General features: G+C 49.7%; 1 protein-coding gene across 1 annotated transcript in view; it reads left to right on the top strand.

The window, feature by feature from the left end:
• LOC147098512 (acyl-CoA desaturase-like) overlaps positions 1–5,193 on the top strand; it is a 17,852-nt gene extending 12,659 nt beyond the window's left edge. Inside the window, 1 exon segment of the mRNA XM_085970308.1 lies at positions 1,976–5,193. Within this exon segment, the coding sequence (XP_085826434.1) occupies positions 1,976–2,175 (200 nt within the window). The 3' untranslated portion in view covers positions 2,176–5,193.
• Positions 5,194–20,167: the final 14,974 nt, after the last annotated feature.

Here is a 20,167-nt window from a genome sequence, read left to right as displayed (position 1 = left end):
GTACAAACTCCAGTGCCTGGTGTTGCCCTGGGCAATGCAGACCACTCCAGTACCCGAGCCCCTTGCCTGTGCTGAGGTCGTTGATCTTGTCTGGGATGGTCAGAACAATGGACAACTGGCAAAATACTTCTTCCAATTAATTGTGATTCTCTTTTTTGAAAGCGTGTTGGGTCGTGACCAATGAATGATGCATCAGGCTGAAATAATGTGTCGATTGTCCCACTGTTGATCACTGAAGAGTGAGAGAAGGGATGTGTTATCAACAGTATCACTACTCTCGTCTCCCTTTGTTACTCAGTGAGAGTATGAGAGCAGACTTGTTATAACCAGTATTCATTGTCCATACAGTTCAGTTGGATTAAAGATTAGTTGGTGGTATCAGTGAATGGTCACTGGCTTCATATGGAAGGGACTTAAAGACATTTTTCTGTCACATGGTGGGCTTCCCGCTTGTGCAATGTTTCCTTTAATTTGCAGTCTAAGTGTGTGGTCCCTTTAAATTTGCTGCACGGTGTCCTCCCAGCAGCTGGTGAGCGGCCTGTGCACGACCTCCTGTTTGGTGCGCGGGAGCATTGCTCTGGTCCAGTTTTTTTTACCTGTGCAGTACTGAGGGAGTGCTGCACTGTCAGAGATGCCGTCTTTTGGGTGATATGTTAAACAGAGACCCTGTCTGACCCCGTGGACGTAAAAGATCCTGTGGCATTATTATAAGAACACAAAAAATAGGAGCAGGAGTAGGCCATTTGGCCCTTTTGAGCTTGCTCATCACCCAGTAAGAACATGGCTGATCTTCTACCTCGACTCCACCTTCCCGCGCTATCGGCATATCCCTTAATATCCAAAAATCTATTGATCTCTGTCTTGAATATACTCAACGACTGAGCCTCCACAGCCCTCTGGGGTAGAGAATTCCAAAGATTCACCACCCTCTGAGTTGAGTGAAGAAATTTTTCCTCATCTCGGTCCTAAATGGCCGATTCTTGCTGTGCGCAAATTTGCTGCTGCAATTCCGAATATTGCAACAGTGACTGCACTTCAGAAAAGCACTCATTTGGCTGTAAAGCACTTTGGGACGTCCTGAGGTTGTGAAAGGCGCTATATAAATGCGAGTTCTTTCTTTATAAAAATCCTGCCAGTTGTAGCAGATTCAGCCAGTGGAGGAATAAACAAATGAAATGGCGCAGTGCTGGCCTAAACGTGAGGTTGTGAAAGGTGCTATATAAATTAAAGGCTTTCTTTCCTTTCCTGCACCAAAAACTTGCCTTTTATATACTGCCTTTTAACATAGTAAAATGTCCCAAGCAATGTTCCCTCTTTTTCTCGAGAGGTCCCTTTAAGTTTGCTTGAGCAGCCAGCGCGGAGTTCCCGATCGGTGAGCAGCCAGCGCACATTGGGGGGAAACGATGGTCCCAAGGTGCTTCACAGGCGTGTTCTTGAACAAAATTTGACGCCGAGCCACGTGAAATATTAGGGCAGATGACCAAAAGCTTGATCAAAGAGGTAGGTTTTAAAGAGCATCTTAAAGGAGGAAAGCAATGTAGAGGCGGGGAGGGAATTGCATAGCTCAGGGCCCAGGCAGCTGAAGGCACAGCCACTAATGGTGAGACGATCAAAATCGGGGATGCGCGAGAGGCCAGAATTGGAGGAGCGCAGAGATCACGGAGGGTTGTAGGGCTGGACGAGGTTAGAGATATCGAGGGACGAGGCCATGGAGGGATTTGTAATCAAAGATGAGATTTTTATATTTGAGTTGTTGTAGGCCAGCGAGCACAGGGGTGATGGGTGAACGGGACTTTTTGTGAGTTAGGACTTGGGCAGCAGAGATTTGGATGAGCTCAAGTTTCTGTAGAGTGTAAGATGCGAGGCCGGCCAGGAGAGCGTTGGTGTTGTGCTTTTTAAAAAATAAAAAATTGGTGTGAATCATGCCGCCCGTTAGCAGCAGTCTTGACCAATTTCCCATCATGCTTTGTTGCAGGAGAAGGGTTCCACAACTACCACCACACGTTCCCGTACGACTACTCGACCAGCGAGTACGGCTGGCGAGGGAACATCACCACCTGCTTCATCGACTCCATGTGTTGGCTCGGGCTGGCCACTAACTGTAAGAAAGTGTCCAAGGAGGTGATCCTGGCCCGCAGGAGGAGAACTGGAGACGGCAGCATCAGGAGTGGCTGAGCGCGCTCGAGTGAGCAGACTGTCAACTCACTCTGATGCTCCCCTAATGCCAAAGACGCCACCAGTCATGAAGGCAGTTTTTGTCAGCAGCTATACGATTTTTAAGGTGGAATCTTTTTAAGATAATAGTCTCGCCTGTCCACCTACCAGTAAACCAATGAAAGACTGAGAATAGCGGGACAGCTTTTAATATAACAATTGTGCTTCAATGTTGATAGTAGACATGGTTCATTCTGAATTTTGGAATTAACATCTTGCTGAATGGTAATCTTTGGGGCCACTTGGTGTAAACCCTCCCTTGCTGTTGTTTTTACCAGAGCTGTTTAGTATCAGTGTTAGCATTCTGAATCCATGCAGTAAACACCCCCCTTCCCCCCACCCCCCCCTTCCTATTCACACCCCCACCCCAAAGATTCCTTACACCAGTGAAGATTCCACCTTAAACGATTCCACCTTAATTCTCGCCTCAGCTACGCGCTAGATATAAATTTTAAACAATGCACTCCTGGATCAGAGGGTAGTGCTTTTGCAGATATTTGGCGCTCTTTGCCGACGCCATGTGATTCAGAAATGATTAGATCGAGATGGTGGAGGCCACTCAAATTCTGGCTGTTCTTTGAAATCTTTTGTTTAAAAGGAAAGGGTCGATCGACAACATGCCGTGCACCCCCGTCCCCCTTGCACTTCAAATACGAGGCCGGGTACATGAGCCGCGCAGTATACCGTACGCGCATTGCCTTCCGTAAACTAATAAGCCGAGGGATTTTTTTTTTGAGTCAGTCACTATAAACCGCGCGCCCTGGATCGACAGCCTTGTGCCTTTTTTCCTCGGTGTCCCGCGTCGTGTATTGGCAGCAACCAGGACCACCCAGCGAGCTCGCCTCCTTCCAACCCAAACCGCATCCTCGATCCATCCCAAGTGCTGACCAGTAACACGCTCTCTTTCCACCCAACAAAAAGCTAAATGCCTAGTGACTAATTTTGTGCGTACATGATTGTTTTAATGTTTAACATATAACTGTTTCCCACTACCCCCCTCCCCCTTCTCCACCCCTGTAATCTCATTAACACAAGTAACAAATCTAATATAAGTGAAAATCAGAGACTAGTCTCTTTTTTTTGGGGAGGAGGAGAGGGGGGGAAGAATCAACTGTTAGCACACATTGTGCTCCTTAAACTGTTAAATATTGACTGATATTACGTGATACACTTTGCACCAAATGTTAGAAAGCTTGAATATACCTGCACCAAACAAGATCCTTATTTCAAATATTCAAATGGATCTGTCTATCATTGTACAGGGTTGCCTGTGGAATTTTTCTGGATTTGGCATTTTAGACGGTCGGGACTGTACCGTATATGAAGTTTTGCTTTGAAAGACTCTCTTATTCTGAGATTTTTTTTCCAGTCTTCTCATTTCTGTTTGGTGTAAGGTGTGATTGCCATTGTTGTATTGTTGTGTGACTGACTGTCCCTGCCGTGCTTCAATAATCATGCTGAAAATTAATAGTAATATAATTAAAGACACTACAGGAGCAAACCGTTATCAAACTGTTGCCATTGAGACTCTGCCAAGTATCGAGGGCCGATTTCAGCTTGTCCAAAAACCAACTTGCGACGCTGCACTCCTTGAGCAATGCTCCAGGAACGAATTGAAACTGCTAAACTGGGGCCATCGGCCCTTTGGCAGCTCTTGCGCTCTTTCCCCCCCCCCCCCCCCCCCCCCCCCCCCCCGAGGACAAACGTGAGCGACCGTGAACACAAACTGGGCCGGGTTTCTGTCTAGAAATCTAGCGGCTGATTTTTTTTTTTGTTAACCATGATTCCGTATACCCCGTAAATCGCTGCCCTCCATGAGGAGTTGTAGCGTCCAGGCGATTCGATGTTAACACCTGCTTCGAGCCTCTAGTTTTGGGGGGTGGGTTCTTGCATAATGTAGGGTCCCTTTGGAACTCTTGAGCCCCGACAGCGTAGATCTAACCGCGAAGGGACAATATTCCGTTCTCCCGTTGGCTGTGGATCTGAACACCCGTCCACTCTCAAAAAAGCTTCAAACCCTGTGCGCCGCGCAGCGGGTTTAAAGTGAATCGAACTCCCGAGCGCGGGCCGGCCATTCAAGGCCCTGACTAAACTGAGGTTTGCAACGGATAATGTCGGCAGTTAATCCGCGACATGCCGTTGGGAACCTTTTATAGTTCAAAATGGCTTCACCTGAGGGAGATGGCGTGACCTTTGCCCCTTACCCCCCCCCCCAATGCAGCCACATAACAAACTTGGTTCGAGTTCAGACTACGTGAGCCTAAACTAAATGCCGAATGTGTGTCAGGAGTCACTGTACAGTTGATTTAAGATGTCCACCTGATTAGTGAAGACTGCCAGCCCTATTTAGTAATAATCGAAACCCTTCTGTCACCTGCACGCCTTAATGATTGACATCTGAATCCTAATTCAATTGGGAGGGGCGGGAGGGGTTAAAGGTCCCAGATTACTTGCCAGGTCCCAGCAATGCTGAGATGGGCCACTCTCGCTTGGTCACTAATTCTACTTTTATTTAAAGAAATAAATTTCCACTTCCCCCCCCCCCCCCCCCCAAAACACTTCCCACCCCAAAATGGCAAATCATGTTGGAGACAGGTTGACGGGTACCCCTCTGCTATCCATGGCAATTGTCCAAGCCTAGATAGTGAGTCAGGCGGGCTGTTCAACCATGGGGAGGAGTCCCAGCCACGCCCGACCCTGCCCTTGCTTGATGTGCGCACTTAACCAGGAGCCTGAAGCCCGACTGATTTCACCCCACAGCCTGTCCAGCTGAGAGCAACTAACTCTGAATAGAATCGTCTCCGCTTTGTAAAGGTCTGTGTCCGTAATCTGTAGAAATATCCTGTTCACCAACACTGTAGTCTGGAACTTGCTGTGAGTCATGTTATTGTACAGATCCTTGATGCACTTGTACCAATGTCCCTTGTCGCCTATTTTAACAGAGGCATTGGCCCATTTAAAATAAACAGTTTAACTTTCTCTCTTTTTCTCTTCCTGATTTTTTTTTTTTTCTTCTCTCGCTTTCTCTCTATAGCACGGCTCATAAAGTCTGGGCCTCCAGGTTGGGGTGGGTGACTGGGTGCTGAGAACAGGAGCATAGGGTTAGTTTTGATGATCAGCCGGAGCATTGTGCTGGGAGGGGCGGTGCGCCGCGCCAAGGTGTCTGAATATATCTTTTTTAAATGCTTAAGCAAAACAGGAATTTGAATCTTTCCTTTTGGACTTCCCACACCACCCCGCCCCCACCCCCTCACAGAACTGCTGCTCTTGTGGGCTTTGTTGACTGTACTGTGAGCCTTTGCTCTCTCGTAAAAAACCTTGGCATGCCTGTAAAGCAGATAAGAGGCAGCAACTTTGCTCGGACTTGCCCCAGTAAATTGAGCACGCTGCAGACGCAATTCTCTCCACTGGAGCTGTGGAAGCGGCAACTGCTTTGCCTTGGAGCGGTGCAATCTTTGATAGAACTGCGGCGAGATTAATTACACTGAACCTTATCGCCAGGCAATTTACTTTTACTTTCAAGAGGCGGTGACTCCTCACACGCACGCATCCTTCTGTTCTATTATTACAGGGTATAAATCAGTCTAAATTGCCTTGGGAAGGAGTGGGTGATCTCACTTGAGTAGATGTAACTATTCCACTGATATCCCTAATAACCTAAAATGTGCTCTCTTCAGAAATTTAAATCATTTCATGCCAGGGACCAAGTTCCAACAAGAAGATAAGGATATTTTAAGGAATATCTGTTTAACAGGAATTTAATGATATTTCTAACAGAAAGCAGTATTGTACTGTGCGCGGTGTTAACAAATCTTGTCACGCGACCCCAAGGAGAGAACCACCATAACAGGAAACGCTGGAAAAACTCAGCAGGCTAGGCAACATCCGTGGAGAGAGAGAAACGGAGTTAACGTTTCAGGTCGAAGACCCTTCGTCAGAACTGGAAAAAAAGCAGGAAATGGAAAGCAAGTTTAGGGGCTGGGAAAAGGGAGGGGATGAAAGAACAAAAGGGGAGGTCAGTGGTAGGATGGAAGGCGGGAGAGGTTAAGAGACATTAAGAGATATTCAAGGCAAGAGGAGATGGTAATGGGACAGGTTAAGGAACAAAGGATGGCTCTAGATGGGGTGTGAATTGCGCTGGCAGAATGAAGGAGAGCTGAAGGGAGGGAAGAAAAAACAAAGTGTGGATAAAAAATATATAATGTGTGATAGGGGCCGAGGTTATGATCTGAAATTGTTGAACTCGTATGTTGAGTCCGGAAGGCTGTAAAGTGCCTAATCGAAAGATGAGGTTCTGTTCCTCGAGCTTACGCTGAGCTTCCGTGGAACAATGCAAGAGGCCGAGGACGGTGAGGTCTGAGTGGGAATGGAGCAGTGAATTAAAGTTCCAGGCCACCGGGAGCTCCGGGTCACCCTTAGGGACTGAACGGAGGTGTTCCGCAAAGCGGTCACCCAATCTGTGTTTGGTCTCCCCAATAAGAGAACCACCATTTTGGGAACTCTTTCCATGCCTAGCGTGCAGCTTCGCGAGGGTTGGTGGTTTGCAAGGCGTGTGCCGGGGCAGGGTCACGAGGTTACCTCCGCTCTCCTGGGCGACGGCAGGCGAGCGAGAAGCGCAGCATAGACGTCCTGGGTTCAGTGGAGAACGCAACGGGGCGGTGGGGAAAGTCTGCTGTTTCCCTTGAGAAAGTGAGTGCCAACAGAGACTACGGCAGTCAGGCAGATTGGAAAAGGGAGAGGGAGGGGAGGGCGGGCAAAAAAAAAAAAAGACAAGTACTATCTTTTGGACCGAGCCGTGAGGGGAAATAGTCGCACTGATGGCACCCATGCCAACTGGTGCCCATGAGTCTAGGGTGGTTCTGATGCGCACATCACACCTGCAGCATCTGAGGCGGCAGCAATATAAGTTTATTTTCTCTTCACTAGACGTTTTCAGCCTAGTCCTACGGGACAGTTTCACAATGACATCACTTGCTACTATTAAAATACCTCCCCAGCATCCCTGTATCCTGCTGTAGCCAGCAGAGTTTGAGCGTCAGGTGGCAACATGCCCAGAGCTGTCCAAAGCCCTTCCTCTTTATTTACTCCAGCCAAAATAGCGCAAAGTCTGAAAGAAACTACTGAGAGCGTCAAGCGAGCTGGACTTTACTCAAAGTAACAGTATTTTTGCTTTTACGTAGAATTTTCCAGCACCAAAACTGGCCATTCAGCCCAACTGGTCGGTGCTAGTGTTTGTGCTCCACACGAGCCTCCCCCCCCCCCCCCCCCCACTTCATCTTTCCCCCCCCCCCCTTCCCCTTCATCTTCATCCTTCCCCCCCCCCCTCCCCCGGCATATCCTATTCCTTTTGCTCTCATGTACTCATCTAGCTTCCCCTTAAATGCACAAAGATGTCCTTCTTCCTTCTCACAGACTGGGTTCCCTATCCCGTTACAATGGTAATGCCCAGGCTGGAACTCGTGCTTGCTACCATTTAGCCACTGGCCCATCCTTTTATGGGGATGGAGTTTTGGAGTGCTTTTATTTTAGAATAATTAATGGACATTTCCTGACCGGCTCCATGTTAGACCTCGTTTAGAGAAATGAAAGAAACCGCGAGGTGTATTTTCAAAGACCCTGCCCATATAGTTCTAAGCCCTGAATCGAGTGGACAGAATGGACTAATCATGCAGCTCTCGGGCGTTTGGTTCATTATCCCAATCTAACGGTTTACCTTTAGGCTTTCGACATGGAATACTGGACTACGATCGTCCAGAAACTGCGGGGAATAACGGAGATAGATCAGTGCTTTGCACCAATTCAAGGAGTCAGATTAATCGACTCCAAACTCGTCTTTCCCCTCCCCCACCACTTCCCAAAGAGTTCTTGAAACTTGTCGCTAGTCAAGATCTACATAATCACTCACTACAATGAAAGTATAATATTATGTAACGATAGGCAGTAGTCATCAAATTGTTAAGTGAAACAGCCACAAACACACACACACACTATGATGTGTGCTCGAGTTAGTTGTATATTCCGGGTGCGATATAAGGGATTTATAGGAATATACAGCTCCTAACAAAAGCCGACCCAGGCACCCGTGTAAGAAATATGGGATCAGAGGACCCCCTGAGCATAAATAAAGGATACATAAAAGCGAGGTCTACACTACAACACATTCCGGAACCAGTTCAGAAGGAAACCCGTGGAATAATCGATTAATGGATTGCAGAAGGTTGGGTCAGCAGAGAATGTTCATCGATGTGAATGGCCTTCTCTCTGTGCAGCAGTGTTCCCATGACATGATACGTGGGCAGAAACCTCTTCCCAGTTACTCGACCCCGGTACACTTGGCCATAAGCCACAGTTGTGTAATATTTTATGTGGCTTTTTTAAGCTTGTAAAGTGTTTCTAAACTTCACTTTGTTGCCAGCGTTACTGAGGGGACACCTCTGCCCTGGACTAGCACTGGGCTCTGACCTGCTGTCGGCCAGCCTGGACCGTACACGCGCAGATGGCGCTAACGGTTTGCGAGCGCGCAGCCGGCATCGTGCGGCCGAAATTGAACTCGGGCAGGATATGCAAAAACGGGCGGAATCGCATTGGCAGCCCGCAAGATAAGAACAAGAGGGAGAAAGGAATAGAACGATATGCTGATAGGGTGAGATGAAGTAGGGAAGAGGCTCGTGTGGAGCATATTAAGTCCGGTTGGGCCGAATGGCCTGCTTCTATGCTGTAAAATTCCGTTATGTGACACGCCTGATAGTTCTGTCGAAGTAAACGGAACTGAATAGCAGGTGGCGGGCATAACGTGACCGATGCGATACTGCCCATTTTACATCTCTCCCACAGCCAATTCCACCCTTACGTCGCACAGGCACTCGTGTGTATGCCTGTTGTGGCATGATCAACTGCGCGCCCCCCCCCCCCCCCGCCCCAAGGCAGGCGCGGCAAAAATCGCTCGCTGTGGTAACAAAGTTCAGAACCAAAAAAAATTGTTACAGCCAAACAAAAAGCCCATTAAACTAATACAAATAAAAATTGAGACAAGTCACTTTGAACCCACCTGTGATGCCAACAGACTCCAAACAGCTGAAGCCTTTCAAAGATGTGATTGTGGCGCTGGTGAGGAAGGCCCATTGAGCTGGCATTGGTTGCTTGTGGGGGTTTTTGCAGTCAGCTTTACCCGTGGATGGAAATGACACCCAACGTTTCCGTGTGTTGGGGACGCTATTTAAATTAGTCCAAGAATTATGCTGTTGCCCCTTTTCAAACTTTTTTTTGCCATTTTGTGTGTGATATGAATTGAAAAAATAAAATTAAACCGGGTAAAATTCAGTCGTGTCTTTATTTACTGCACTCTCTAACCTGAAGCACATCCTATTTGTTAGTTTAATTATGGAACAATCTCATTTCAAACCCAGGGGTCAGGGGGAATTTCGTCCACGCCAGCTCCAGGATAATCACAAACACATCTTATATATCGTATTTACTTTTTGGTCAGACAAAAATTGATCGGACAGTATACAAAAAACGTTCAAAAATCCGCTCATTAGCGGTTGACCAATCCTACCGCTCATTAGCGTTGAGTGACGTGATGGTTGACCAATCCTACAGTTCAGTGACCTGATGGTTGACCAATCGGTGCGTCACAGGGGGCGTTTAATTCCGTGTGTGGGCAGGACCTAATCCTGCAGCCTCCCGAAACATAGCCGCCATTTTTTTCACTGCTTTTACTCAACAGCGAGTGGGGCAGCTGCGGCGGCCCGCCGGAGCAGGAGGTGAGTTGGGGTCACTCGGTCCGGGCCTGACAACCGCTCGGCCCGAGACGGAGCGGCAGCGGCCGGCCGTAAACCGTGCGGCCCTGTAAACTGCTGTTTTACAAAAAAGCCTTGGCAACGCCGGGCCCCCCCAGCTAGTTCCTTATAAACTGAGCCATGTTTTCATTGCATCTCCTGCACAGAGGAAGTTTTCCCAAAGGTGTCAGTGTGAAGCATTCCCAGGTTATATGTAGTGCACGTGTTAACTGTGGCTCAGTAGGTATCTCACCTTTGATGTGAGGAAGTTGTGGGTTCAAGTCCTCCCTCAGAGACTTGAGTACAATAATTTAGGCTGATAACCCAGTGCGGCACTGAGGGAGTGCTGCACTGTCCGAGGTGGCGTCTTGGATGAGACATTAAACCAAAGCCATCTCAGGTGGACATAAACGATTCCACACCACCATTTCAAAGAAGAGCAGGGGAGTTTTCCCCGGTGTCCTGGCCAATATTTATCCCTCAATCAACATCACTAAAACAGATTATCTGGCCGTTAACACATTGCTGTTTGTGGGACCTTTTGGCTGCTGCATTTCCTACATTACAACAGTGGCCACACTTCAAAAGTATTTCCTTGGCTGTGTGGCTCTTTGGGACATCCTGAGCTTGTGAAAGGCGTGTTATCAATACAAGTAATTAACAACAGGAAATGTTGGAAATACTCAGCATGTCAAGCAGCATCTGTGGAGAGAGAAACATCTGCCTGACCTGCTGACTATTGCCAACATTTTCATTTTATTTCAGATTTCCAGCGTCTGCAGTATTTTGCTTTTGTTATCAGTGCAAGTCTTTCAGGTTTCAGGCAGAGCAAAGACCTGCTGACCTCTGAAGAGCTCTCCTATTGTACCTGTGTAATGTTTCCATTCTCAAACCAGCCATCCTTATGTTCTCTCTGAGTGCGATTGCCAGTTTAAGGGCAGCCTTCAGATAATCATCCATGCCCACTAGGAACTGGATTGAGGCTCTGTATCTGCCCAATTTAATTTCCCTTACAGCTAGCATACATAGGAACACAGAAATAGCAGGAGTTGGCCATTCAGCCCTTTGAGTCTGCTCTGCCATTCAATAAGATCATGACTGATCTTCTACCTCAACTCCACCTTCCCACACTATTGCCATATCCCTTGATTCCCTGAATAAACAAAAATCTGTCGATCTCTGTCTTGAATATACTCAACGACTGAGCCTCCACAGCCCTCTGGGGTAGAGAATACCAAAGATTCACAACCCTCTGAATGAAGAAATTTCTCCTCAACTCAGTCCTAAGTGGCCGACCCCTTATTCTGAGACTCTGACCCCTAGTTCTAGACTCTCCAGCTAGGGGAAACATCCTCCCAGTATCTACCTAGACAAAGGAGAATTTCATACACGCAGCTAGATTAAGGGTTTTTATTTTAAGATCTGCATTGTAGTCTTGGCCACTGGCATGTTTTAGGGTAATGGGGCACAATGACCATTTGTTGAGGTCCTTTAATGTGTAAAGTGCCCCAAAAAAATAATAATAGGCCATTCAGCCCCTCGAACCTGTTCGTCATTCAATCAGACCATGGTTGATCTGCACCTCATCTCCATTTACCCATCTTTGCTCCATATCTCTTGATACCTTGACGCAGTAACAATCTGTCGATCTCAGTCCTGAGAGTCATAGGCATAGAGTCATAACGGCACAGAAGGAGGCCATTCGGCCCATCGAGTCTGTGCCGGCTCTCTGCAGAGCAGTCCAGTCAGTCCCATTCCCCCGCTCTATCCCCGTAGCCCTGCAAGTTTATTTCCCTCAAGTGCCTATCCAGTCTCCCCTTGAAAACATTGAGTGTCTCCGCTTCCACCACGTCTGTCGGCAGCGAATTCCAGGTCATCACCACTCGCTGTGTAAAAAACTTTTTCTCACGTCCCCCCTGTATCTCTTGCCCAAAACCTTAAATCTGTGTCCCCTAGTCCTTGTGCCATCAACTAGTGGGAACAGCCTTTCCCCGCCTAGCCTATCCAAACCCGTCATAATCTTGTACACCTCGATCAAATCACCCCTCAACCTCCTTTGTTCTAATGAAAACAAATCCAGCTTCTCCAACCTGTCCTTGTAGCTAAGATCCCCCATCCCCAGAACCATTCTGGTAAATCTCCTCTGCACCCTCTCAAGGGCCTTCACATCCTTCCTAAAGTGTGGTGACCAGAACTGGATGCAATACTCCAGTTGTGGCCTAACCAGCGCTTTATAAAGATTCAGCATAACTTTGCTACTTTTGTACTCAATACCTCTATTTATGAAGCCCAAGATCCCATATGCTTTGTTAACCACTTTCTCAATATGTCCTGCCACCTTCAGGAACCTATGCACATTAACTCCCAGGCACACTCTTTAAAACTGTGCCATTAAGTGTATATTGCCTCTCCCTGTTCCTTCTGCCAAAATGCATCACCTCACACTTCTCTGTATTAAATTCCATCTGCCACTTGTCTGCCCGTTCTGCTAGCCTTTCTATGTCCTGTTGCAGCCGATTGATGTCATCATCACTGTTTGCCACACCCCCAAGTTTGGTGTCATCGGGAAATTTAGAAATTCTACTCTGTATTCCAATTTATATATATCAAAAAAGCAGTGGCCCCAGCACTGACCCTTGAGAAACACTACTGTCTACCATTCTCCAGTCTGAAAAACAGCCATTTACTACAACTCGCTGTTTTCTGTCCTTAAGCCAATTCCTTATCCAAGCTACCACTGACCCACCTATTCTATGAGCCTCAATTTTGTTAACCAGCCCTCTATGTGGTACTTTGTCAAACGCCTTCTGAAAATCCATGTAGACAACATCCATTGCATTCCCTTCATCGATCCTCTCTGTTACTTCATCAAAAAATTCAATTAGATTAGTCAAACACGATCTTCCTTTTACAAACCCGTGTCGGCTATCCTTAATTAGCTTAAATCTCTCCAAATGCCCGTTAATTTTTTCCTTGATTATTGTTCCAATTAACTTTTTTTATTCATTCATGGGATGTGGGCATCGCCAGCATTTATTGCCCATCCCTAATTGCCCTTGAGAAGGTGGTGGTGAGCCGTCTTCTTGAGCCGCTGCAGTCCGTGTGGTGAAGGTACTCCCACAGCGCTGTTAGGGAGGGAGTTCCAGGATTTTGACCCAGCGACGAGGAAGGAACGGCGATATATTTCCAAGACTCCCAGCATCCATAGCCTTTTGGGAGAGAAAATTCCAGATTTCCAGTACCCTGTTTCCTGCTTAAATGGCCCAGCTCTAATTTTAAGTTTATGCTTGCTTGTTCTGGATTCCTCCACCAAAGGAAATCGTTAATCTGGATCTACCCTATCAAATCCCTTCATCATTTTAAACCCCTCGATTAGCTCAACCTTCTAAGGTGTTAGCTGTGGCTGATGTTGGTAATACCCTTATCTCTGAGTCCTGAAGATTGTGAGGTTCAAATCCCACTCCAGGGACTCAAATGCTAGTACAGGAAACTTTGGTTTATCCGGAGGTTAACTGTCCGGAATGCTCGATCCACCGGCAAAATTCAGGAGTCGGTTCAGTAAGGTTTTTTTCTTTTCGTTGTTTTTTTTTCACCAGTCAGGCTCTGCAAGGTCTAGCTGAAGCTGTTGCTTAGCTACAGAGACGCTTGCAAGCTACGGCCGACTGTTTAGAAGCTGTTGCTAAGCAACAGGGTTTGTTGCTAAGCAACAGGCTTTGTTGCTAGATACGGAGCGCTCCGTGGCCTAGAAATTCAGTTGGGCGCGCCAGCCGTTAGCGCCTTAGGAGGAGTAGATCTCGAGCGCTAGGCGCTTAGCGCCCGGGCGCAGCGCGATCTGCGCCTTGCCCCAACTTCAGTACACATTTAGCGCCGGCGCAAAGTCTTAGCGCGTGCCCTGCTGCGCGCGCAGATCATGACGTCATTTCGTCGTGCAACGCCCTTTGTGCGCCCCGAACCGGAACTTCACTCGCGCCGGGCCATTGTGCGCCGGGCGGCCCTAACGACTGTGAAGTGGAACGGTACACAGCCGAGGCGGGCCGCGGGGAGCGCTAATTAAAGGGCACTTACCCTGCACTATAAAGGCCAGCCATTTTGCAGCATTCACTCTTGTGCAACGGTTTTTTGGAGAGAGACCAAGGAAGAGAGCTTACTGGTTTGGACCAACACTAGGACAGGTATTTTTGGCTCAGGCCAGAGCTTAGCAATTATCTTTGCCTTCATTGAGAGCTCAGTGTTTGCCAGCATATAATGGGGGCTGCATTGGGTGCCAACGCTGACTTTCAGCCTTATGCCAGAAGGGCTTACAGACGCCGTGAGAGAGTGGCAGCCCTGGCTAGACGCAGAGGGGGCAACAGGCGTCGCCAACTGAGGCCTTACCCACCCAGAGTATACCGCCAGCAGTCCTCCTATCTGACCATGTCTGCCGTGATGTGTGTTAGGAGGCTGCGATTCAGAAGGGAGGTGGTTGCAGACATCTGCCAGCTGCTTCACAGAGATCTGCAGCCACAGCTGATGCGCAGGACGTCTCTGTCGGTGGCAGTGAAGGTGACGGTGGCTCTCAACTTCTATGCCACCGGCTCCTTCCAATCCGCTGCTGGGGACATCGCTAACATCTCCCAGTTCGCCGTGTATTGCTGCATCCGCCAGGTGACCGAAGCCCTTTTCAGAAGGAGACATCAATTCATCTCCTTCCCCATGACCCTGGACAAGCAGCAGCAGCGTGCAGTGGGATTTGCAAGAATAGCGGGCTTCCCCATGGTGCAGGGCGCCGTTGACTGCACGCATGTGGCTTTGCGGGCACCTCTGGAGCATGCCGAGGATTACCGCAACCGGAAGGGCTACCATTCCCTCAACGTACAGCTGGTGTGTGACCACAGGCAGCGCATCCTAGCTGTCAATGCCCGCTTTCCAGGCAGCAGCCACGATGCCTTTATCCTGCGACAGACAACTGTGGCTGACATGTTCCAGGCACAGCCTCACCCAAGAGGATGGCTTATCGGAGACAAAGGCTATCCTTTGTGTACCTGGCTCATGACCCCGCTCCGCGCGCCCACGACCCCTGCTGAAGAGGCATACAACGAGAGCCATCAAGCGACCAGGAACCTCATAGAACAAACAATCGGCGTCCTCAAGCAACGGTTCCGCTGTCTCGATCGCTCCGGGGGAGCCCTCCAGTATTCGCAGGAGCGAGTCTCCCAATTCGTCGTCGTTTGCTGCATGCTGCACAACCTGGCTATCCGCAGGACTCAGGCACTGCCACCTCACGTTGGACCACCACTTCAGGAGGAGGAGCAGGAGGAGCATAAGGAGGAGGAGGACGAGGAGTACCAGCCCAGGAGGGAGGCACAAGGTCCAAGGGCCGCCCGTCGGCGGCTTATTGAACGTCACTTCTAGGCCCCCTGTCAGGGAATGGCTTGTGCCAATGAAAGAACATGATTGCAGCCGCTCCGCAAGCCCTCAGCCGGTTAAGGCAATAAACACTTCAAAGATCAAACATGGACAATGTTAATAAATAAAATGCTTTATTGTACAAACTCAGGGCCCTTCCCACATGAAAACCAAAAACAGACGAAACCCCCAAAAAACACTCAAACACATTACTCGCTCCCACAACCTGGAGAGGATTAACAAAACAGTGCAACTAAAATGGCCGTCATCCTCGGCCTTCGTAAAAAACAAACATCACATCCTCGGCCTTCAAAAAGCAAACATCCAATTCTCGGCCTTCACAAAACAAACATCCAATTCTCGGCCTTCAAAAAACTAACATCCAATTCTCGGCCTCAAAAAACAAACATCCAATTCTCGGCCTCAAAAAACAAACACAACTGGCCACACATTCGACTTTTTGGCCCGCTAGGGCGATGCCTTGGCCATCTTTGTGTGGCCCCTGCCCGCCCTGCTGCTCCTCCTCAAAGTAAGGCCATTGGCTGCTGCAAGGCTGGGGGCAGGCTCCAGAGGGGCACATGTCATGACGGCAGATGCCCTTGGGGGTCGGCCTAGTCGAGGTCTGGCCGTCGAGCGGGCGGCTGTTGAATGCTGCAGCTGTGGCTGGCCAGCATCAGTCGCTGCAGCAGCTCCTGGCAGCTCCACTGGGGGAGTGGCAGTGGCGGCTGGAGGAATGGGGGCAAGCTGGCGGATAGCAGGCGCTCGCTGGTCGCCTGAGACACTGGCACTCGCCCGGGCCAGCACTGCAGCATGCGCACCAATCTGCCGAGGGACAGACCGCTGTGCTGCTGCAACGCGCCGGGTGCCCTGGCGATGCCTGGCTGACACAGCGAGTGTGGCAGCAGTGAGTGCCCGTGTTGACCTGTTCAGTGACCTCATCAGAGCACCCAGTGACTGCACGGCACCACTGATCAACTGCCCACTCGCTGCCTGAGCTGCCCCGAATGCCGCCCGACTCGCTGCCTGCTCTGCCCCGAATTCCGCAAAACTGATGGCCTGTGAGGCCCCGACGTCGGTCACACTCCGAGAGAGGGACTCGATGGACTCAGGCAACCGTGCCACTACCCCCATGAGCTCCGTGTGCCGGCGCTCCGAGTCCGCGGACAAGTCCTCGAGGCGTTCCATCTCCTCGGCGAAGACCATCTCCGGACTGGAGGCCGGACTCTCCCTCTGGGGAGAAGGCCGCCGAACTGGCCGACCCTTCCTGCGTTGCTGGACGCCGCTGGGCCCAGCAATTGGACTCCCCTCCGACCCTTCCCCCCTCTGGGGAGAAGGCCGCTGAGCTTCCACCCCCCTCCCGCGTTTCTGCAGGCCACAGGTCCCATGAGCTCCCCTCCCCTCTGACACTTCCGCCACGCTCCCCTCCAGGGAAGACGTGTCCCCTACATTCGCATGGGTTGCCGCGGCTGAGGGTTCCCCTGATGGGCCGCCTTCCTCTTGCTCCTCCTCCTGCTCCTCTTCTGAGGGGCTGTCACTGGCAAGTTCAGGGACCTCCTCCTCACCATCTGAAAGCAGGAAGGCACAAGAGTAGCTTTAGAGTGAGGAGAGGGCGTCAGCGAGGGATGCATGAGTGGTGGCATTCAGCGCATTGGTCGGACAGTGGCAAAGGATGTAGATCTGATGCGCAAGTGGGATGAGAGAGGTCCAAAAGGTGATGTCCTTACCATTGGTGCCCAGAACAGGGTCGGCATCTCCACATGCAATGAGGCCAATCACCCGGCCACCCATGATGCGCTCCACGCGATGTTGCAGCTCGGTCAACGGCTGGATCTGGGGTCGACCTCCCCCGGTCGCAGTCCGGCTCTTCTTATTATTGGCCTGCTTGGCCTGCAAGAGAAAGGACGGCCTCTAAGTACAGTGTGTAGCCCTGATCTTGTGTGCACTGCCTCCCATGGTGGAATAGCCTGGCCAGTGTGTCGCCCTGATCTTGTGTGCACTGCCTCCCATGGTGGAATAGCCTGGCCAGTGTGTCGCCCTGATCTTGTGTGCACTGCCTCCCATGGTGGAATAGCCTGGCCAGTGTGTCGCCCTGATCTTGTGTGCACTGCCTCCCATGGTGGAATAGCTTGGCCAGTGTGTTAAGTGCAGAATGTGCAATTGATGCTCATGCCTGTCCCATAGCTGCTGGATGAGGGCTGGCCATTAGGGCTTTCAGGTCCCTTTGCCCATAATGTGAGGTGCACATGCAAGGATGAGGAGGACACTGGAAAGGGTACTCACCCTGACAATCCGAGTGAGGTCATTAAACTTTTTGCGGCATTGGACACCGGTCCTGGGGACCTCGCTGTTGGCTGACACCTTGCTGGCGACATGCCTCCAGGCTCTCCGGTAGACGCGGACCGGCGCCTTCCTGCCATTGTCCGGGTACAAAACATGGCGCCTCTTCTCCACACCACCAACCAGCACACTCAGATCATGCTCTGAGAAGCGCTGCGCTCGTTCACGGGCCTTCTGCATGGCTTCAGGCGCTATTTGGGTCCAGCAGCAGTGTTCAGGCCTAGCTGGAGGGCTCCACTATCCAGGGCGTGGCAGCAGACCAAGTCGACCCTTCCCCCTTAAGAGCTGGCCGGCGCCAGGGTGTCTGCTGTCAATCACGAGATGGCCGCACCTGCGCTGCGCCCGGCCTCGGCGCTCTCGCTCAGCACCTCCGGCTTAGCGCCTAAAGAGAGGCATGCAGCGCCAGTTTTAGCGCTCGAGCAAACTCTTAGGGTGAAGCTAATGAATATCGCAGAAGTGGCCTCGATTTTGCGCCGGGCGCAAACTTTAGTGGCCGCCCAACCTTACCGCCCCAAAAGTGGCTACAATGAATTTCTAGGCCCGTATGTTTTAACATTAGCGCTGGTTTGTCCGGCAGTTTTGATGGGACGGCAACAGCTGGGTCCCGTCGGTGCCGGATATCACAAAGTTTCCTGTACTGAGGGAGCACTGCACTGTCGGAGGTGTCGTCTTTCAAATGAGATATCAAACTGAGGCCCCGTCTGCCCTCTGATGTGGAAGTAAAAGATCTCATGGCACTATTTTGAAGAAGAGTGGGGGAGTTCTCCCCGGTGTCCTGGCCAATATTTATCCCTCAACCAACATCACTAAAACAGATTATCTGGTCGTTAACACATTGCTGTTTGTGGGATCTTGCTGTGCTGTGACAGTGTCTACACTTCAAAAATACTTCATAGAAACATAGAAGATAGGAGCAGGAGTAGGCCATTCGGCCCCTCGAGCCTGCTCCGCCATTCAATGAGATCATGGCTGATCATCCAAATTCAGTACCCTGTCCCTGCCTTCTCCCCATATCCCTTGATCCCTTTAGCCTTAAGAAATATATCTAACTCCTTCTTAAATATATTTAATGAATTGGCCTCAACTGCCTTCTGTGGTAGAGAATTCCACAGGTTCACCACTCTCTGGGTGAAGAAATTCCTCCTCATCTCTGTCCTAAATGGCTTACCCCTTATCCTTAGACTGTGACCCCTGGTTCTGGACTCCCCCGCCATCGGGAACATCCTTCCTGCATCTAGTCCTGTTAGAATTTTATAAGTTTCAATGAGATCCCCTCTCATTTTTCTAAACTCCAGCGAGAATAAGCCAAATCGACCCAATCTCTCCTCATACGTCATTCCTGCCATCCCAGGTATCAATCTGGTGAATCTTCGCTGCACTCCCTCCATGGCAAGAACATCCTTCCTCAGATAAGGAGACCAAAACTGCACACAATACTCAAGATGTGGTCTCACCAAGGCCCTGTACAACTGTAGCAAGACATCCTTGTTCCTGTACTCGAACCCTCTCGCTACGAAGGCCAACATACCATTTGCCTTCTGCCTGCTGCACCTGCATGCTTACCTTCAGCGACTGGTGCACAAGGACACCCAGGTCTCATTGCACTTCCCCTTCTCCCAATCTATTGGCGTTCAGATAATAATCTGCCTTCCTGTTTTTGCCACCAAAGTGGATAACCTCGCATTTATCCACATTATACTGCATCTGCCATGCATCTGCCCAATCACCCAACCTGCCCAAATCATACTGGAGTTTCGCGGCATCCTCCTCACAGCACACACGCCCACCCAGCTTTGTGTCATCTGCAAACTTGGAGATATTACATCTAGTTCTCTCGTCTAGATCATTAATATATATTGTGAATAGCTGGGGTCCAAGGACCGATCCCTGCGGTACCCCACTAGTCACTGCCTGCCACTCGGAAAAAGACCCGTTTATTCCAACTCTTTGCTTCCTGTCTGCCAACCAGTTCTCTATCCTAGTCAGTACCTTGCCCCCAATCCCATGTGCCTTAACTTTACATGCTAATCTCTTATGCGTGACCTTATCGAAAGTCTTCTGAAAGTCCAAATACACCACATCCACTGGTTCTCCCTTATCTATTCTACCAGTTACATCCTCAAAAAATTCCAGTAGATTAGTCAAGCAAGATTTACCTTTTGTAAATCCATGTTGACTTTGTCCGATCCTGTCACTGTTTTCCAAGTGCTCTGCTATTACATCTTTTATAATGGGCTCTAGCATTTTCCCCACTCCCGATGTCAGGCTTACTGGTCTGTAATTCCCCGTTTTCTCTCTACCACTTTTTTTGAATAGTGGGGTAACATTAGCTACCCTCCAATCCATGGGAACTGTTCCAGAGTCTATTCATTGGCTGTAAAGCACTTTGGGACGTCCTGATATCGTGATCGGTGCAATATAAATGCAAGTCTGACGGAGTTGCCTGAAGCCGG

Source organism: Somniosus microcephalus, chromosome 29 (genome assembly GCF_052327205.1).
Source record: "Somniosus microcephalus isolate GS21.2 chromosome 29, FLI_Smic_1.0, whole genome shotgun sequence".
Taxonomy (NCBI): domain Eukaryota; kingdom Metazoa; phylum Chordata; class Chondrichthyes; order Squaliformes; family Somniosidae; genus Somniosus; species Somniosus microcephalus.
This window is presented reverse-complemented; position numbering and strand designations above follow the sequence as displayed.